Source organism: Perissodus microlepis, chromosome 23 (genome assembly GCF_051167445.1).
Source record: "Perissodus microlepis isolate ML-2025 ecotype Zambia chromosome 23, ASM5116744v1, whole genome shotgun sequence".
Lineage (NCBI taxonomy): Eukaryota > Metazoa > Chordata > Actinopteri > Cichliformes > Cichlidae > Perissodus > Perissodus microlepis.
In genome coordinates, this window is record NC_140482.1 from 20,337,105 (window position 1) to 20,359,247 (window position 22,143).

Below are 22,143 nucleotides of genomic sequence, written 5' to 3' on the forward strand. Positions count from 1 at the left end.
ATCAGAAACCATCAGCTAGAGCAGCGGTCCCCAACCTTTTTTGCGCCACGGACCAATTTAATATCAGACTTTATTTTCAGGGACCAGTCTTTAAGGTGTCGCAGATAAATACAACAAAATAAAATGATACAAGCAAGACAAAAACTGTGGTATTTTGTAAATATAACAATAAACACAAATTCACTGTGTAGTTGTGTTTAACTTTAACTTTATTAGCCTCCTGAAATGCGCCAACAACATTGAGAGCAACTTCTTCCTCTCTGCCCCTTAATGCTCTCTGGTCGCTATGGTAACACATAAATATTTCTTTCAAAATAAGACACACAAGTACAACTCGGGAAAAGACCCAGGAAACCGAGTTAACGATAAAACCCCTGAAAACCATAAATTTCACACCCGAGCCTCAACTCTCGTGGCCCGGTACCAAATGACTCCCCAACCCCTGGGTCCGGCTGAGCCGGATTATCCCTAATGGCGGATTATTATAATCTAGAAAAAATGCCAAAGATAACATAGTTTGACAGACATAAAATAGATTTTTTTCACCAATACATTGATTCTCAAAGCGCGATCGTGGCTCAAGAGTTGGGAGTTCGCCTTGTAATTGGAAGGTTGCCGGTTCGAGCCCCGGCTTGGACAGTTTCGGTCGTTGTGTCCTTGGGCAAGACACTTCACCCGTTGCCTACTGGTGGTGGTCAGAGGGCCCGGTGGCGCCAGTGTCCGGCAGCCTCGCCTCTGTCAGTGCGCCCCAGAGTGGTTGTGGCTACAATGTAGCTTGTCATCACCAGTGTGTGAATGGGTGGATGACTGGATGTGTAAAGCGCTTTGGGGTCCTTAGGGACTAGTAAAGCGCTATACAAATACAGGCCATTTACCATTTATTAGCTGAAAACTTAGCATAGCACGGTGGAGGCTGTGTCATGGTTTGCGTCTGCAATTCAGCCAGTGGTGTTCTGTTCAGTGGAGATCTGTTAAAACTGATAATTTATGAACTCAGAAAAGTACAATGAGATTTTGATACAGCATCTGGAAAGTATCTAACTGGTAACAGCTTCATTTTTTAGCATGACAATGATCCCAAACACACTGTCAATGCAGTAAAATCATACCTGAATAGAAAAACACAGTAGAACACTATCGGTCATGGATTGGCCTCCCCAGAGCCCAGACCTCAAGATTATTGAAGCAAAAGGCAATCAACTAGACTAGTTCACTAAATGTAATTCAATTCAATTCAATTCAATTTTATTTATATAGCGCCAAATCACAATAAAAGTCACCTCAAGGCGCTTTATATTGTACAGTAGATACAGAGAAAAGCCCAACAATCATATGACCCCCTATGAGCAAGCACTTTGGCGACAGTGGGAAGGAAAAACTTCCTTTTAACAGGAAGAAACCTCCGGCAGAACCAGGCTCAGGGAGGGGCGGCCATCTGCTGCAACCGGTTGGGGTGAGAGAAGGAAGACAGGATAAAGACATGCTGTGGAAGAGAGACAGAGCTTAATAACAGATATGATTCAATGCAGAGAGGTCTATTAATACATAGTGAGTGAGAAAGGTGACTGGAAAGGAAAAACTCAATGCGTCATGGGAATCCCCCGGCAGCCTACGTCTATTGCAGCATAACTAAGGGAGGATTCAGGGTCACCTGGTCCAGCCCTAACTATATGCTTTAGCAAAAAGGAAAGTTTTAAGCCTAATCTTGAAAGTAGAGATAGTTTCTGTCTCCCGAATCCAAACTGGAAGCTGGTTCCACAGAAGAGGGACCTGAAAACAGAAGGCTCTGCCTCCCATTCTCCTTTTAAATACCCTAGGAACAACAAGTAAGCCTGCAGTGCGAGAGCGAAGTGCTCTAATAGGGTGATATGGTACTACAAGGTCATTAAGATAAGATGGGGCCTGATTATTTAAGACCTTGTATGTGAGGAGCAGGATTTTGAATTCAATTCTGGATTTAGCAGGAAGCCAATGAAGGGAAGCCAAAACAGGAGAAATCTGCTCTCTCTTTCTAGTCCCTGTCAGTACTCTTGCTGCAGCATTTTGGATTAGCTGAAGGCTTTTCAGAGAGTTTTTTGGACATCCTGATAATAATGAATTACAGTAGTCCAGCCTGGAAGTAATGAATGCATGAACTAGTTTTTCAGCGTCACTAAGAGACAGGATATTTCTAACTTTAGAGATGTTGCGCAAATGGATGAAAGCAGTCTTACATATTTGTTTAATATGTGCATTGAAGGACATATCCTGGTCAAAAATGACTCCAATGTTCCTCACAGCGTTACTGGAGGCCAAGGTAATGCCATCCAGAGTAAGAATCTGGTTAGATACCAAATTTCTAAGATTTTCAGGGCCGAGTACAATAACCTCAGTTTTATCTGAATTAAGAAGCAGAAAGTTAGCGGCCATCCAGGTCTTTATGTCTTTAAGAAATTCCTGCAGTTTAACTAATTGGTGTGTGTTATCTGGCTTCATGGACAGATAGAGCTGGGTGTCATCTGCATAGCAGTGAAAATGTATGGTATGTCTTCTAATGATGCTGCCTAGGGGAAGCATGTATAATGTAAACAGAATTGGTCCTAGCACTGAACCCTGTGGAACTCCATAATTAACCTCAGTGTGTGAAGAGGACTCTCCATTCACATGTACAAATTGGAGTCTATTAGACAGATATGATACAAACCACTGCAGCACAGTACCTGTAATACCTACAGCATGTTCTAATCGCTCTAATAGGATATTATGGTCAACAGTATCGAACGCTGCACTAAGGTCTAGCAGGACAAGCACAGAGATGAGTCCACTGTCAGAGGCCATAAGAAGATCATTTGTAACCTTCACTAAAGCTGTTTCTGTGCTGTGATGAGCTCTGAAACCTGACTGAAACTCTTCAAATAAGCCATTCCTCTGTAGATGATCAGTTAGCTGTTTGACAACTACTCTTTCAAGGATTTTTGATATGAAAGGAAGGTTGGAGATTGGCCTATAATTAGCTAAGACTGCTGGGTCTAGAGATGGCTTTTTGAGTAAAGGTTTAACTACAGCCAGCTTGAAGGCCTGTGGTACATAGCCGATTATTAGAGATAGGTTGATCATATTTAAGATCGAAGAATTAATTAATGGCAGGACTTCTTTGAGCAGTTTTGTAGGAATGGGGTCTAAAAGACACGTTGATGGTTTGGAGGAAGTAATTATTGAAGTTAACTCAGAAAGATCAATTGGAGAAAAAGAGTCTAACTTAACATCAATGGTACTAAGAGTAGCTGTAGATAATATTACATCTGTGGGACTATTATTGGTAATTTTTTCTCTAATGATTAAAGTTTTATTTGTGAAGAAGTTCATGAAGTCATTCCTAGTTAACGTTAAAGGGATGGTTGGCTCAATAGAGCTCTGACTTTTTGTCAGCCTGGCTACAGTGCTGAAGAGAAACCTGGGGTTGTTCTTATTTTCTTCAATCAGTGACAAATAGTAAGATGTTCTGGCTTTGCGGAGGGCTTTCTTATAAAGCAACAAACTATTTCTCCAGGCTAAATGATGATCCTCTAAATTTTTTGACACGCCATTTCCTCCCCAGCTTACGAGTTATCTGCTTTAGGCTACGTGTTTGAGAATTATACCACGGAGTCAGGTACTTCTGATTTGAGACCTTAGTTTTCACTGGAGCTACAGTATCCAGAGTCGTACGTAGTGAGGAGGTAAAATTATTAACAAGATAATCGACCTCTGATGGAGCAGTGTTCAGATAGCTGCTCTGCTCTATGAGCATTGAAGATGATAACAGTGGGTGGATTATATTCTTAAACGTAGTTACAGTTTCAGAAAGACATCTACTGTGATAGAGTCGGCTCTCCACTGCTGTGTAATCAATTATTGTAAATGTAAATGTTATCAGGAAATGATCAGACAGGAGAGGGTTTTCAGGAAACACTATTTCAGATTAAATGCCATGTTGAGGCTGTCATTTTTAGCATCTACATGGAAGTTAAAATAACCCACAATAATTATTTTATCTGAGCTGAGAACTAAATCAGATAAAAAGTCTAAGAAATCAGAGAGAAACTCTGTGTAAGGCCCAGGTGGACAATATATAATAACAAGTAAGACTGGTTTCTGAGTTTTACAGCTGGGGTGGACAAGGTTAAGCATCAGGCTTTCAAATGAATTAAAAGTCTGTCTTGGTCTTCCGTAATTAATAGGCTGGTGTGAAAAATTGCTGCCACACCGCCCCCTCGTCCTGTGCTTCGAGATTTCTGGTAGTTAGAAAGACTCGGGAGTTTTGATTCATTTAAACTAACGTAATCATCCTGCTGCAACCAAGTTTCTGTAAGGCAGAATAAATCGATTTGTTGATCAATTATTAAGTCATGTACTAACAGAGACTTGGAGGAGAGAGACCTAATATTTAATAAACCACATTTCACAGTTTTACTCTTTGGTTCAGATGTGGATACTGTATTGTTCTTTCTTTGTGATTTTTTATGTTTAAGTTGTTTGTTGCTGGTTTTTAGTTTGTTTTTTGTCTTTTTGGAAGCTAACACAGTTTCTATGGAGATGGGTTTTTGGGGGGTAGCAGGAGGAGAGAAGCTGCAGAGAGGCGTGTAAGACTGCAACTCTGCTTCCTGGTCCCAACTCTGGATAGTCATATTTTGGGAGGGTTAATGAATTTGTCCATATTTCTAGAAATGAGAGCTGCTCCATCCAAAGAGGGATGGATGCCGTCTCTCCTAACAAGACCAGGTTTCCTCCAGAAGGTTTGCCAATTATCTATGAAGCCCACATCGTTTCTGGGACACCACTCAGACAGCCAGCAATTTAAGGAGAACATGCGGCTAAACATGTCACTCCTGGTCTGATTGGGGAGGGGACCAGAGAAAACTACAGAGTCCGACATTGTTTTGGCAAAGTTACACACCGATTCAATATTGATTTTAGTGACCTCCGATTGGCGTAACCGGGTGTCATTACTGCCGACATGAATTATGATTTTACTGAATTTACGTTTACCCTTAGCCAGCAGTTTTAAATTTCTTTCAATGTCGCCTGCTCTGGCCCCTGGAAGACAATTGACTATGGTTGCTGGTGTCTCTAGCTTCACATGTCTGAGAACAGAATCACCAATTACCAGAGTTTGACCCCCGGCGGGTGTGTCGCTGAGTGGGGAAAAACAGTTAGACACATGAACGGGTTGGTGGTGTACCTGGGGCTTCTGTTTAGGACTATGCTTCCTCCTCACCGTCACCCAGCCGCCCTCTTTCCCCAGCTGCTTGGGGTCTGCCGGGGAACAGCTAGCGGGGCCTACGCTATCTTCGGCTGCACCAGCTACAGGGGCCTAGCTAGCTACGGGTGAATGAAGGGTGCGAAGCCGAGTCTCCAATTTAGTAATCCTGGCCTCCAGAGCTACAAATATGCTACATTTGTTACAAGTATCATTACTGCTAAAAGAGGCCGAGGAGTAACTAAACATCTGACACAATGAGCAGGAAAGTGCAGGAGGGACAGTTGAAGTAGCCATGGTGCTAATGAGTCGACTACAAGCTAAGCTAGCGAAACAGCACAGACACAGTGAGTGAATACTTTGGCTATAAATTAGGTAGTGAGTACACAGAAACTGTGCTTCGGATGAAGCACGTGAAGATTATACTATGAGAAAATAATGTATTTTAAAGTTGTTAATTAAATTGCTAAGCAGATAAGCTACTCAGAAACACCACTGTGTTTGAGCAGGAACAGGAAGTGATACTCTACCGCAGAGCGAGCGAACACCAAGTGACAGCGCCACCAAGTTAAGAAATCAAGTAATAGACTTTAAGAAAAGATTGTTAATCGGCATTAAAATGTTTGCTGGATATGATTATCTTGAGGTTAGGCAACAGTTTTAGAGCTCTGTTTTTGTCTTCTGCAACCCCAAAGTGAAAGAAAATTTATATTATCAGCTAGAACATTAACTTTGTTGGCTGTTAAACCAAAGGCCACTAAAGAACACCCCAAAGTCACAGACGTTTTTCCTAAACAGACCACTTCTGTGAGCTGAGGTGTCCCTTTTCACGTAGAGTAGCAAGGGAACAAAAAAAGCGAACTCTCCTGCAGATCTTGTTCTTAAGCCTCAGATTATTCAAGGAAAATGGTCATGCAACAAACTGCAAATTATGCACAGCGCTCAACTGTAGCTTTCAAAAGAAATTTCTTCAGCTTCACCGTCCAACCCATCTTCTTTCATCAGCCTTTCAAATGGACTAATTTCATGCAGCCTTTAATTATGCCATCTTTCAAGGCAAATGCAGTAGGAGGAGGAGGGTGGCCCTGAAATAGAGCGAAAAGAAATGATGATGATAGAGGAGACTAAAGAGAGGGAGGGAGTTTGAGAGAGAGAGTAAAAGAAGGAGGTGTTGGTGGGGGGGTTGAAGAGGGAGCTCCTTTCAGTTTGCAGTAATCGCTCATCCAGGAGCCGTGTTGCACTCAGGGATATTTGGGATTTTTCAGCCTGGATTCTGTAGTTCGGGGTCGTGCTCTCGCTGACTTCCTCTCTTGCACAGCGATTTGTGTGTGAGGACGCTGCATGTCTGGCATGCAGACATGGGCCCCTCGTTGCACTCTAGGATTATCGTCTGCCTGGCCCTCACCTTGGCTCAGGTGATCGCCGTGACCTGCCAAGAAGATACTAAGAATGGTGAGCGATATTCACCAAATTATGACTTCTTCTGCTGTACTCTGATTGGCTTTCCGTGTTGATACCTGATAGGGATCCTTCCTGTTCTTCTGTGGGCTTTTGTTCTGATAACAGGTTTATAAAATCACCAGTTCATGTGCTTAATTGATCAAGGTTTTCATGTTTTTCTTATATAATAACAATGTTTTCCTTTGATTTGTTGCCTTTTGATTTTTCATGATTCAACAAGGCTTCTGAAAACACTTTAATCCGTATTTTTATAAAACTTTTATGTTCATATTCTGTGTTATCCCCCCCATTATATCCACGTTTTATTTATTTATTTCCAGAATTTCAGAATGTGGTTGTCCTGTAAAGTTAAACTGGGATGTTCTGCCTCCTAAAGCTCAGACCGCACTGGCCTTGTGGTTTAGGGATGAAAGGTTAAATTCACACCCACAACCAACACCAGAAAGGCTTATCTTGCCTTAATGAGACACCATTTAGGGAAAGCTGCTACAAGCCACTGACCAGGTGACAATTAGTAAAGAAGCTAAACTGAAACTGTTTGAAAGTCTTAAGGTTGATAAAAAGCTTTGACAGTGAAATGACAAAATTTGTGAGGATTTCTCAAAGATGGAGATGTGGCTCATTTCTAAAATTAAATGTCTGAGTAAATGTGTATTCCCCCCCCCCCAACAGGCTGCAGTGCACACTTAAAGAGCACACAGGGCTATTTCAGTGCGAGGTCGAGGCTGAATGAAGGGGTTCGGAGTGCCACGGCTATAATGATGTGGCCTTGTGGATGGAATGGACAAAAGAAGGCCACTAATTTTGGTCAGACTTCAGGCCAGTTGCAGACAAGACACACCCAGACTAAGACTATGCTGAATATGAAATATGCATCTCTTACTTTCATCCAACTATACCTCCACTGAAGCATTCATGCTGCAAAGGGATAAACAACAACCTCAAAATATCTGCACCAGCTGTTTTTCGGTCTGAATCTGCCTTTTTTTTTTTTTTAACAGTAATGTTTATGTATGACATTTTCTAAAGCTATGGCCTGATAAGTATCACTTCAGACCCGAAATTATATTTAGGGTCATTTTTGAATAATTAAAAAGTGAATAAATCATAACCGTGTTTAGAGCCAAGAGGCAAAGGTTTACATGGATATGTAACCTGAAATTCTTTGAAGACTGCTAATTATTAAACTATAAAGACAGGGGCATTCAAATGTTAATTGTAAAATTGAATAGTTTTGACAATTTTCGCATGTCAATTTTTTTGCTTGAGACAACATAATTTATAACAAATACCAAAATATGAAGCTAATTGTGGCAGCTGCTTAGCTTTGTTTTCAGTCAACAAACAGGCTAGATGACTTACTAACTTACAAGTTTCATCTAATTTTTTTTAATCTCTGCAAAACTTTTTTTTTTTTTGCAGTTTCTTGACTTTTGTGCTAATTAAACTAATTTATTTTAATATAAAACATTAATTAGCCTCAGAGGGGCTAATATTTATATTTTACTAACTTTAAACACTATCTTGCTAATGAACAGCTAGCTGTAGCATCATCAGTAGTAAACAATTCATTCTTAACGAGACATCTAACATCTAAGCGTACCTTACATCTCCTCTAGTTGCTAGCTTAGACCAAAATTAGGCTTTTATCACATTTCACTTTTTCCAGTCTGTGTGCTAAGCTAAACTAAGTCTATATGTTCAGTTTGACATACAGACAATAAGATTTCCCCTTAATCTCAGCAAAATATTTAAAAAAGTGGTGTAGCATTGTAGAGTATTCTCTGGTTTCCTGCTTACTTTGCACTGAGTCAGTTATTGTTAGTTTCCAGACTGTAGCGAATTGCTGCTTAAACATGGCTGACCCCAGCTTCAAGTGTAGCATACAAATTAAAAAGTGTAATTAACATTTTTCATTTCAGATTCAACAAAATATATAAAAAAATAAATCTATAACAAGTGAATGTAACTTTGTCTAATCTTTATTGGTGGACTGCTTATGTTACAGTCCTACCGTTTCCAGAGTATATGTATAGTATATGTAAAGCTAAGCTATTCGGTGTCATTAGCTTATTTAGCATGAGAGTTATTCTAACTTTTAAAGAGGTTCACGAGTTATTTGGAAGCTGTCGGTGCATATGACCTTGAAACGAGTTAGGTGTTATGCATAAATATCTGACAAAAAGTAAAGATTAAAGTAAATCTGTGAATAAGTTTAATTTTGTGCAGCTACAAAATGCAAATTTGTTGTGGGTTTATCCTCCATTTTGAACTGAAATTTCTGTTGTTTCCTTACAGCAGAGAAGTTCACAAGTCATTTCAAGTCATTTCTAGCTTGTCATTTCTAGCTTGGCCACACACTTGTTCAGAATTAGAATCAGAATCAGAATTCTTTACTCCTATCCCTAATGAAATTATGTTTTGTTGGTATCCTATGTGAGATCTCTAGGTCAAATTTTGGGTTAGATTCTGGAAACTTTCAGGAAAGTAAGTTGATCTGATTTTTTTTTCTAGTGGCAGAAACAAACTTCCATACTATTAATATCAGCCTAGTTTACTTATGTGTGCAAGTTTCTGCACATGTTTGCTTTTCACTGGTTCTTATAGATTTTTTTAAGCAGTGTGTGGATTGGGATTCTTTATTGTGATCCTTTAAATCTAAGGTATAGCCTTCAGGACTGTTTCTGGTTACTCTTGAAACCAAGTTTGTAATGTTGGATTTCTCCATTTCAATCATTTTAATTGTTTTTGAACCTTTAAAAGAGAAAGTATTCAAATGAAAAAATTAAAATAAAAAGACATCAAAATATAGACTGTTGGTGTAAAATAAGTATGAGAAATTAGCACAGACTGATTTTATATCACCTTCCCATCCTATTTATTGAAATAAGTTTTAATAAATGGTAAAGAACAATATTACAGTTCCTTTTTCATATCATAAATCATCTTAACATGATTCATCCCTCACTTTGTGAATCTCTAGTCTGAAGTCCTGTTTTTGCGAACTGAATATGGTTTAAAAACTAAGCCTGTAGTCAGAAAGCATGGGTGGAAAGCTGAAAAGAAAACCACAGCTAGTCATGATAATTGACCTCATGCTGTACTGTATATATAAGCTATAATCACATAAAAATAGCTGAGGCACTGCCCAAGAGTATAAAGTCTGCAGTATAAAGTTTAAGTGAAAAAAACTACATTTTATCTGCAGAAGTGATGAAGAAAAATGAGCTTTCGCAGATTAAATGCCAGCGTTAATTACTGGTATTAAGAGCTCTGCTTGGTAAAGACGCTGCAGCTACAGGGTGAAGCAGGTTTCATGGCAGGAGGTTTCTCCGGGTGTGGCACCTCCCAAATAAAGTGAAACCACAGCCTCTGAGCCCAACGTATAATACAGCCGCTGTGGTTTCCACTGAAATAACTGCTGCATTTAAGAAGCAGCCTCTCTGGTGGGGAGCGGCTCTACCACATAATTAGTGCTTAGGGATGTCACTAAACTGCCAGGATTAAAATGCACTCAGAAAGCCTGCAGCAAGTGGCCATTTGTACCTTTTTTTTTTAATGTTTTTACTGTTTCTTGATGGTTTGGGGATGATTTCATGGCAGGGACACAGCTTCATCCAAGGCCAGCAGGATGAAAGTGCCTAAATCTGCCCTCTTACACTGCATAAATATGTTAATACGTGCTGGCATGTACATTTAATTCAAGAAAAATTTATTTGGGTCACTGAAAACTGAATGTAGGTATAAAAAACTTAAATAATAGGGTTCTGAAAATAAGTGCATTTTTGTTTATTTTACCCCCAGGACAATGATGCTGAATGAGGCAGCTCTGTTTTCTGTCATTTTTCTAAATTACAATATTTAAACAGGCTCCTTTCACCTTATATTTTAACCCCTGATTAACTGACATGCTGATAGATTTTTGACATGTAAACTACACGTCTGGCCTTGCTTTATGTATATAATTGAGTGACAAGAGACGTCGCTGTTGCAGAGATGATTGCATACTTGCATACAGACACTTTTATCGTCGCATTCGCAGCCAGGAGCTGTCAAATTCAACCACAGTCTAGTCACTGACTGCTCAGAAGCAATTTACCTAAAAGTGTCTGTCATGAGGGAGAAGGATGTTCGTGGAGATTCTTAGTAATAAGATCAAGTGTCTCAGTTTGAAATCAAATTTTTTTTTCCGTTTATGTTTAGCTGACTTTAAAGGTAAAAGACATCTTTGTAGTTTGCACTGTCCATAGACTGTATGTAAAAGATGGATGAAGGCACCATGACATCACATAAAACCTCAAGCTGAGCATTTGAAACCGGTCACAATGAACAGGCTCTAACCACAAAACTAATAGTCACTGGCTCATTGGCTACTGAGGTGTGGTTAAAGTTCTGTAAGCCAATGAGCATATACTGGCTTGTCCTCTTTCGGACTCAATTAAAGACCATAATGAGTTTCATGCTTTATTCAGTTTGACCTAAGTACCTGAATACCTGAGCCCCGAAACTCATCAGGAAACAGTTTACTAAGGAAGCTGAGACTTCTATACAACCACAGTCGCCCCCTGCAAGCTGTTTTAAAATATGCACAACATTTAAATCGATTTTTCCTTCACAGAGTTTTATTGCCAAACGATCTACTTTTACTGACCTGAGGGAAAAAAAACATATATACTGATGGGTAGTTTTTATATCTTCTGATAAGCCACTTTATTAGGTACACCTTGATAGTGCCCAGTTGAGACCTCTTTTGCCTTCAGAACTGCTTCTTCATGGCACAGAGTCAACAAAGTGCTGGAAACATTTTTCAGAGATTCGAGAGATCTCCTGTTCCATCACACCCCAGTGGGGCTCTACTGGTTTGAGATCTGGTGACTGTAGAGGCCATTACAGTTCACTTAACTCATTGTCATCTTTAAGAAACCAGTTTGAGATGATTTGAGGTTTGTGACATTTCATTACATAGTTTTTATTCCAATACAAGTTATTTCCTTTGGAGGGCATCGCATCATGGATGTGCAGCAACTGCGTGATATGGTCATGCCAGCGTGGACCAAAATCTCTGAAGAATGTTTTTATGGCACAAGGAATTAAGGGCGCTCTGAAGGAAAAAGGCGCTCCAACCATGTAATTAGTAATGTGTACCTAATAAAGTGGCCAGTACTAACTGACGTTGGGTGGGTGCACTTTCGAAGATCACTGTTGCTCAGGTTGAAACTTGCTGAAAAGCTGCTTTGATAAAAGACTTAAACAGCTTTGACAGGATTTAATCATGATTACGGTAACAAGCATTTTGCTCTGTGCGAGTCACGGTGCGCTGGGTTCACTGCTGCTTTTTGTTGAGAAAATTGGAGTCTGCTGGGCGCCACATGCTCCTAAAGAAGTTTTGAAATCCATATATTTTTAGTAAGAAATGTGAGTGAATCATTCGTCCTGTTGGTGTGGTCTTCCTACTGTATTTCCCACACCAGTGAGGAGAGACTCTTCCTGTAACCTCATAGCAAAGACACTGAACATTTTTTGTTCAGGCTGTGAGTTTTTACAGTACATGGTAGGATCACTGAACTCATGTCAATTTGATTATTTTAGATATTATACTGCCTTAAATTGAAAAAAAAAAGTAAAGACACTGCAGTACAGTAGTACCTCTCCTTGTAGATAAGGTGCTGTTCTCCACAACCCTACATGGAACTGACTCCCATGTACGGTGATTTTTAATTAACCTTCACACAGCAGTTTAGAGAAATTAAAAAGTGCTGCAGAGTGCAGTTATTCTATATCCCAAACAGCACTGCCTCCATTTTACATATCTATTGAATAAATTAACTCTTACCTAAAGGGCAGCTGGTGCATCCTGATGGATTAATATACATCACATTAAAGACGGGGTTTGTGTTGCTGTAGATCTACTGCTCCAGAAGAAATACCCTCTCTCTGTGGTTGATTTAAAGAATATTAATACACACATACCTCTCCAGATGTTGATTGCTGCTCTGCTTGACTCAGACAGCTGTACAGAAAATGGAAAAGTCTACCGCAACTATGAGACATGGAGCCCAGAGCTGTGTCGGGTCTGTGTGTGCGACTCGGGGGCTGTAGTGTGTGAGGACGAGGTGTGTGAGGAGCTGAGTGGCTGCCAGATGGCGGTGACTCCAAAGGGCGAGTGTTGCCCCGTGTGCTCAACTCACACGACAGAACCTAAAGCAGGTAAACCACTGCAGCTCTACCTTCAGTATGGGGATATAATCCACCTGCAGCTCCCTTTCAGTTGGTCATTGTGAGGTTTTCAGTACAATGTGTTTTTGTATACAGCTGGGGATATGATAACAAAGCTGCTGGCAGGAAAACAGATTCAGTTGTTTCTGGCCAATTTGTGGTTTGAGCCAAATCTGCTGAAGCTGCTTTTAGCTGCTATGCTGCTCACATCTGGAAAAAACTTTCAAATCTAAATTGTGGAGACATCTACTTGCATTTTGTAGTGATGTACTGTTACAGTGCTTAGCACCCAAGAAGGCCTCTGTTAGCCAGCTCAGGACTTCCTGAGTTGAGTTGTCTGTGTGGTTCTCTCCAGTACCTCCAGTTCATCCCACAGCCTAAAAACATGCAAGCTATGTTAGGCCCAGGCCACAGAATGACCCCAGTTGCGACCCCTGAAAATTTATATTCCCATGTCAGTCAGTCAGTCAGTCTCCACACCAGGATCGGGATGAGTTACCACCCCAAGTACTCAAGTAAGTAAGCATCTGTTGTGGAAAAGAGAGCCGAGCATAAAAGCAAAGCTTTTGATTTACCATCAATCTAAGTCTTTACCCTCAGCAGTAGTCATGACCTCTGGGTAGTGAATGAAAGAATGAGGTCAGGGATACAAGTGGCTGGCCTCTCCTTTAGAGATAGGTTTAGGAGCTCCATCATTTGGGAGGGGCTCGGAGTAGAAGCACTGCTTCTCTACATTGAAGGGATCCAGTTGAGGTGGTTCGGGCAGGAACCAGGATGCCTCCAACATCCTGCCTCGTCTCCTAGTTGACATATTCCAGGTATATCCTACCAGGAGGAGGCCCAGATGCAGACCTAGGACATGCTGGAGAGATTATATCACTTGATTGGGCTGGGATCTATTCTGTCTTTCCCTTCAGATGAGTTAACTGGATAAGCGATATTTAATAGATGAATGGATGAATGGATGTAGTTGTTGAGTGGATGGTGAAGGCTGCTGGCAATTGCCATGAAATCGGTCACAAAGAGGCTGCTGCACCAGAAAACTCCTTGTGATTGCCTTGGTCGGTAGCAGTTTTCATGGGAAGCAGCAACTCATCTGCAATCACTGGCCAACTTGGGAATGAGTGGCAATAAAACTGAAGAGCATTCACCTTCAAAGTAAAAGTTGACATTTTGAAACAACCTTTACTTTGAAGGTGATTGTTCACCATTTACACTTTTAAAATGTAACTGCAATTTAGCCAGTAGTTAGCAAGTGCAGACAAGTCATTGTCTTGCTTGCAAACTACTGGAAACTGCGGAAATCTGCTAGCAACCAATACATTGGTTTCCTGACTTACTAGAGAGGGCAAAAACTGTGTCTCATTGATGAAACCCTCACAATGACGTACGGGCTGAAAGGGACTCACCCACGATACTCATGCGGCTGCTGTTCTGTCTCATGAAGATACCTGCACAGAAAATGGCACGACCTACTCCAACAATCAGATATGGAGCCCAGAGCCGTGTCGAGTCTGTGTGTGTGACACAGGGACTGTGGTGTGTGAGGAGGTGGTGTGTGAAGAGCTAGGCGACTGTGAGACCACTGAGGCGCCTCAGGGCGAGTGCTGCCCTGTGTGCTCAGCAGCCATGCAACAGCCTCCGAACACGGACAATAAAACTGGTAATAAATATTTTGAGCTTCATGTTGGACAGATTCAAACACTGGGATGTCTGTTCCATAAATATCCACACTGCTTTCCCACTTTTTATTACCTGTGGTATTCTTATAACAAGTGTGAGTTGTCCTGTGTGCTGCGAATCACGACTTTATGGCCCTTTTTATTTACTACAGCACATCTTCACACTGCAGAGACAATAATTGAACATTTTGTCAGTGGAAATAAAAAAACAAACAAAGGAAAGACACAAATTGTCAAGTCATACAGGTCCTCTAAGTATTGCTTGAGTTTTCCCCTGTATTGGTTATGATCAAAACCAGTATAAAAGATGGACGTTGCCACTGTGACGTCACTTGCTGGTTGTTGACGTCCTGTTTCCACCATTGCTATCTTGGTTGTGAATAACCAAATGTGTCAAAACTTGTCATTAGCAAGTTGTTAACCAATGAGTGAGCAGTAAAGCACTGCAGTCAATCTATTTTTTCCCCCAATCAGAGCTATCGCCATCTTGTGGCCTTCAGGTAGAATGCAAGAATAAGGCACCCACATTTGCTTCTGTTGTTTTGTTTTTTTAACTACAGTTAACTTATTTTACTATTGATGGACAGGATACTGCCACCAGAAAAATGTGTATTTCCTCACCTGCTGGCGGCTGGTTGCTGGATGGCAGTCATTAATTGAAATCAGCAACACCAAAAACCTAGTTACAATTGCTTTCGATGTTATCAGCCTCAAGTTTGCATGGAAGATCCAGAGTTGACTACAACCAATTGTTGACTACTTGCTGAAAAGTAGAGAAACTAAAAAAAAAGGCACAACTTTTACTTTGATGGTGAATTGTCTCCATTTGTGTGCAACTTTTCACAATTTTACATCTACTCCAGGATTAGCTAGTCTCTGCAGACAAATCCCAAACTGCCAACAACCAAACTGGTCACAATGAGTTTTTCATCAGCCAGTCGGAGAATACATTCTTCCCCATCATGACCAGTAGATGACCAATGGTCATTGACCAGTCTGTAGGGCTGTGTGACTGGGACCTTATTCACTTAATGCTACAGGGTCACATGCCTGAAAGAAGATAGAGGTCATATGATTGAAAGAACTTAATAACTGAAAAAGAACAAAGAAATACATGTAAAACGTCTTAAGACATCACCTCACCCGAACTGCATAAATGCGTATCAAAAAGTCAAAGGAAGTCCAGAAGTACTTCATCAATTTATTAAGCAATTTTGTAAAAATTGTTTTATTGCTAACAGGTAGCTTGAGGTTTTTCTAGAAGGAGAGTTCATCAGTATTGAGATAAAGTCTGGGCTAAATGAGATTAAAACAAATAAAGTTTTAAAAGGGATTTTATTAAAAAAAAATGTCTGTTTGCTAACTTTCAGTAACTGTAACGAGTGTTAGCATGCTGACCTGTGAGAATTAGCCCCAAACACAGAGCAGAGCTAGTGCTTATGGGAATGCAGTGATATTGAGTGGAAGACAGAGACTGTGAATCAAGTAATTATGATGGGGGCAAAGGTGGAACTGAGTTAACAAAGTTACAGTGACTATGCACATAGAAGGAGGTGGTTGGGGTCGATGGAGGGTCAGTAAAACACAGTTAAGTTCCCATTTCAAACTGTTTGAATTAATCATAATTATTCCACTATTATTACACTTAAGGAGAATTTTTTGTGCTTTTTCTCAAAATACTGCGGCATACATTCATATTAAAAATTATCAAGACTTCAAATAATATGTGATTACTTTGTTAGAGTAATCACTCAGTTTTCTTGCTCTGACTAGTTATTTCCCAAACGTATTCTACTTTACCAATGAGCAGACTTGTCTTGACAAAGTACAGGAAGTAGTAGGAAGTTGTTCATAATCATTGGGTGCTGCCCCTTGGCTGTTTTCCCAGAAGTTGTCCAATCAGAAGAAAGTGGCCATTTAAGGTGGGATCAGTAAAAGGCAGTAAAATGAAATGAGGGGCTACATAACGGGCCAGTATGAGATAAATAAAACTCTTTATGAACTGTGACACAGAATGTTAGTCTGATGGTGTCACAGAGTGAAAGTAGAAAGCTGGGAATGAGTTTAACTGGTCCTCTGTAATGGCATTTTAAGTTGCCTCATGGCTCCATCTGTGTTGCAACCCAGTAACAGGGCAAAATAGACACACCAGTCCACTGTGTACATTTCATGCTTTGCCTCTCCAAAAACTGAAATGGACACACAGGCAGAAGTTGCTTTACCAGCAGGGGGAAATCATATTGCTTTCTTCAGTAAAACTGTCAGAGCAAAAGTGCAAACCCATAAACTACTAATCCACAATGATGCTTTAATGATCTTTTAGCTACTATATTATATACAGCTGACACAGAAAATGATACTGAAGTCAGCTGCTGTTCTTTGTCATAAAGATTCCTGTACAGCGGATGGCAAACTCTACTCCAACAATCAGATATGGAGCCCAGAGCCGTGTCGAGTCTGTTTGTGTGAAATGGGGACGGTGGTTTGTGAGGACATGGTGTGTGAGGATATAGGTGACTGCCAGACCGCAGAGATCCCAGAGGGCGAGTGCTGTCCCGTGTGCTCAGTCACTCAAACTGGTAAAACTGGAATGAAACCTGCACATTTGTCCCGGCGTCAGTGGAACTCTGCTCTCTCTTACAGCCCGATGCCCTCCTTTTCAAGCTCCGTCCTCTGCACACCACTGTGAAATGTTGTTCTTGAACCTGTACCGAGTTTCCCTTTCAGTTTGCAAAAGGAATACATGAAGTTTTTGCCAGATAAGTTCACTTCTCTCAACTAAATGTGTGCAATAAAAACTTTGGAGGTAGCTTCATTCTTTTGTGTTTCTGAGAAGAAATAATGGAGCTGCGACCAGTTTTACTGCCACACACCCAAAAAAAAAAAAAAAAAACAAGCTGAGAAAGTAACTTATTCAACAAATAAGGTGTATTCCTCTGGGAAATCAACATCTTCTTTGTCATGTTTAATGCTTTTTTGTAATTTCTTTACATGCACCTGTGATGATGTATTTCTGCTGCTCTAAGCACAAAGTTCGGCTTAATGATGCACCAGAAGGATGATTGTGGGCATGGTCGTGAGATTCATGCATGTTAGAGTAAGATGCTGGTATTTTAAGGACTAGAAAACACACATACTTTACATTTTTTGACTGTATTTTTGAAGGAACCCAACAGTATGGATTCATAAATGAGTATGTTTTATTTTTAAAATGTGTGTTTTCCAGTAAATTTGCAAAGTTGTGGGAATTTCCATTAAAATGTAGATCCTTTTTTTAAAATCCAGTGACAGCCCGTTGCAGCACATACTAACTGAGTTTCTCTTTCATGAAGACACCTGCACAGAAAATGGAAAAGTCTATGCCGACAATGACATGTGGAGCCCGGAGCCGTGTCGGGTGTGTGTGTGCAATAAGGGGACTGCCATGTGTGAGGACGTGGTTTGCGAGGACCTCGGTGACTGCCAAAAAACGGTGACCCCAGAGGGCGAGTGTTGCCCTGTGTGCTTGACTGCAGCTTCAACATTGATTCCCAGTACAGACCCCGCAACAGGTAAAAAGTCTATTTTATGTGACTGAAAATATAATTTATTATATGGTTGATCCAGGGCCGGACTAGTCTTTAATGAGGCCCCAGGGCAGAAATTTGTTGCTGGTCCCCCCGCAACAAGTTTTTGATCAAATATGTGTTGATTAGCTGAAATTAGCCTGAAAAAAAAACAAACAACAAAAACTCGTTTAAAATGTGATGAGTGAAACTACAAGGGTGCTCTGTGAACAGGGGTGCCTCCAGAATTTTTTCATAGCGGCGGCCATATGAGGGCCAGTAAAAATATTGGGTTGGCACATCTGTTGTCAAATATAGGTTACTTGAAAAATAAGTAACCTAACCTATAAATAAAATAAGTAACCTATAGAACAGAGAGACAGAAAAGAATTATATGTCTAGTTAATTTCCTGCTATTAAAGTTGACATCACTGAAAAATAGGTACATATGAAAACCAAATAACATTTCTAAATCCATAATTATCTGTTTTAATTTATTGACTGACTGATTGATTGGCAGTCCCAACCAGCACTTTAATGATTCTTCCTCTCTATTGTGTTCACATTTATTGAAATTATTACCAATATTTCGCAGTCTTGCCGGGGGTGGCCAGTGCCCCCCCAGACCCCCCTTGGTGACGCCCCTGTCTGTAAATGAAACTTCAGTCCATACCACAACAATGAGTATGTCATAAAAGGAAAAATCGAATTTTTAAAATTTTCTAATTCATAATGTAAAAAAGCAAATGATGTTATGATGATGTATTGTTTATGACTTTGTCTCTTTTGTTTCTTTGTCTTGTATGTCTGGTTTAGTGTTAGCATTCATGCCTACTTTCATCATTTCATCTGTTTTACTTTGAAAGCTTGTTTTCTTTGAGTTCCTGGGTGAGCTTTGTGTACAGGGGAAGGAAAGGAGATCACGGTTGTTTGTTGCTCCCAAGAATGTGTAAATGAATTTCCTGGTTGTCTGTCCATCTGTTTGAGCCATTTTGGGGTTTTTTTCTTGCAGCTGCAGATGAGAAGAAGGAGGAAAACTGCAAAGTCAATGGGGAGGTCTACCATCACAATGACATCTGGAAACCCGAACCTTGTCGCGTGTGCGTCTGTGACAACGGCGTCACTGTCTGTGATGAGATACAGTGCGAGGTCCTGTCAAACTGTGAGAAGGCTGTCACGCCCACGGGAGAGTGCTGCCCTGTGTGCGACAACTTCGCAAGTGCCAGCAGGATGATAGGTAAGACAGATTTACCTGCATCCAGAAGAGAGATGGTCACTTTGTGTTAGATTTACACCCCTTATAAAACTTAGATACTTTATTTTATGTCTTATCTTTATTTAAAGGGTGCTTTAAAGGGTAAGATTTACTACATAAATTGTGAAAAATAAAATAAATAAAAATATTTTTTTCTCTTTTTTTCCCAAGAAATTATGGGCCTCAAGGTAAGTCATACAGTCAGTTAAGAAAAATATATTAAATTGGGAACATTGTCACTAAAAAGTGTTGCTTGGCTTTATTTTTAGGGGCAAAAGGGTGAACCAGGAGACATCCCATATGTAAGTAAAAAGAAAAAGTTATGCGTTAGTGCACTTTGCATATAAATTTAACTTTTTTAAATTAATTATGACTAGATCAAAGTCTTAATAATTCATTTAATGAACTTAATTTTTCTTGTGTGGTGAAGGTGGTGGGGATTCCTGGACCTTCAGGACCCTCGGTGAGCTTTTTTCTTTCTTTCATCCCCCTCTCTGTCCTTGTTATCTTTCTGTTTGCTGTCACAGTATTACACATGATAACTGGAGTCACAGTAGAGGGCAGCAAAATGCAATACTAGCATTTGTTATTACAATTACCAGGACAAATGCTTTCATGTACACCGTAAAAAAAAAAAATCCTAAAAAAAAGTAATATTCCGGCAGCTGGGGCACCAAAATAATACCATAAAATAACAGAAAATAACTTTCTCATGAAAATATGGTTATTTCCAGTAATGACAATTCAGTTTGTTGCCCTAATTTTACATGCGATTTTGCCTTTTTCAAGTGCTTTTAAACATTAAATTAGGAACATTTTAATGTGATTAAACAATGAACTTACCTATAAACAAGGTCAATGAATGCGGCAATATGAATAATAATACTTCAATGTACAGAAATATACAGTTAACAGTTGGTTTAAATAATAATGGATTGCCTTCATATAGCGCTTTACAATTCCACTTCATAATTCCCCTCTGGCCATCACCAGTAGGTGGTAGGTGAAGTGTCTTGCCCAAGGACAAAACAACCGAGAGTATCCGAGCCAGGGCTCGAACCGGCAACCTTCTGATTACAAGGCAAACTGCCAACTCTTGAGCCACAATCGCCCTAAATAACAATAATAATAATAATTATTTGATGTAAAAAAAGTTCATACGAATCATTTTATATATTTTTCCATAGCATTACATTCGAATTTAACAGTTCAATCTTTCAAATAACGGACAAATATTTGTGAAATTATGATACATTTGTGAATGTATTTTAACAATCTAAATATGCATATGTACAGACAGATACATTTAAAAAACAAGAAAATTATGTTTTATGACATTTACAGTGATTTTACGTTAATTTACATTTGAAGTCTATTATGTGAATAGACTAGAAGAACAGTACAGAACTCTAAAATACACAGTAAAATACTTTTATATTATAATTTTTTTTTACAGTGTATACTATTTTCACTGCATGATTATTCCAGTAATTAGACAGTGACCAATGTTTCAATGCTCTTATGGCTTGTTCTCTTTGCTCAGGGTCCTTCAGGGGCTCAGGGAAGCCCTGGACCAAGAGGCTTTAAAGGCAGACGGGTAAGTTGAAACCAATACAGGGAGTGCAGAATTATTAGGCAAATGAGTATTTTGTCCACATCATCCTCTTCATGCATGTTGTCCTACTCCAAGCTGTATAGGCTCGAAAGCCTACTACCAATTAAGCATATTAGGTGATGTGCATCTCTGTAATGAGAAGGGGTGTGGTCTAATGACATCAACACCCTATATCAGGTGTGCATAATTATTAGGCAACGTCCTTTCCTTTGGCAAAATGGGTCAAAAGAAGGACTTGACAGGCTCAGAAAAGTCAAAAATAGTGAGATATCTTGCAGAGGGATGCAGCAGTCTCAAAATTGCAAAGCTTCTGAAGCGTGATCATCGAACAATCAAGCGTTTCATTCAAAATAGTCAACAGCGTTGCAAGAAGCGTGTGGAAAAACCAAGGCACAAAATAACTGCCCATGAACTGAGAAAAGTCAAGCGTGCAGCTGCCAAGATGCCACTTGCCACCAGTTTGGCCATATTTCAGAGCTGCAACATCACTGGAGTGCCCAAAAGCACAAGGTGTGCAATACTCAGAGACATGGCCAAGGTAAGAAAGGCTGAAAGACGACCACCACTGAACAAGACACACAAGCTGAAACGTCAAGACTGGGCCAAGAAATATCTCAAGACTGATTTTTCTAAGGTTTTATGGACTGATGAAATGAGAGTGAGTCTTGATGGGCCAGATGGATGGGCCCGTGGCTGGATTGGTAAAGGGCAGAGAGCTCCAGTCCGACTCAGACGCCAGCAAGGTGGAGGTGGAGTACTGGTTTGGGCTGGTACCATCAAAGATGAGCTTGTGGGGCCTTTTCGGGTTGAGGATGGAGTCAAGCTCAACTCCCAGTCCTACTGCCAGTTTCTGGAAGACACCTTCTTCAAGCAGTGGTACAGGAAGAAGTCTGCATCCTTCAAGAAAAACATGATTTTCATGCAGGACAATGCTCCATCACACGCGTCCAAGTACTCCACAGCGTGGCTGGCAAGAAAGGGTATAAAAGAAGAAAAACTAATGACATGGCCTCCTTGTTCACCTGATCTGAACCCCATTGAGAACCTGTGGTCCATCATCAAATGTGAGATTTACAAGGAGGGAAAACAGTACACCTCTCTGAACAGTGTCTGGGAGGATGTGGTTGCTGCTGCACGCAATGTTGATGGTG

The 22,143-nt window shown here is 40.2% G+C and overlaps 1 protein-coding gene across 1 annotated transcript in view; it reads left to right on the forward strand.

Annotated features, from left to right (window-relative positions):
* The first annotated feature begins 6,400 nt into the window (after positions 1-6,400).
* The window catches only part of LOC146361365 (uncharacterized), a 37,681-nt gene continuing 21,938 nt past the window's right edge, over positions 6,401-22,143 (forward strand). Inside the window, exons 1-7 of the mRNA XM_084921732.1 lie at positions 6,401-6,670; positions 17,910-18,128; positions 19,135-19,359; positions 19,549-19,565; positions 19,647-19,679; positions 19,808-19,840; positions 20,921-20,974. Of these exons, the coding sequence (XP_084777858.1) occupies positions 6,577-6,670; positions 17,910-18,128; positions 19,135-19,359; positions 19,549-19,565; positions 19,647-19,679; positions 19,808-19,840; positions 20,921-20,974 (675 nt within the window). The 5' untranslated portion in view covers positions 6,401-6,576. The remainder of the gene's footprint in view (positions 6,671-17,909; positions 18,129-19,134; positions 19,360-19,548; positions 19,566-19,646; positions 19,680-19,807; positions 19,841-20,920; positions 20,975-22,143) is intronic.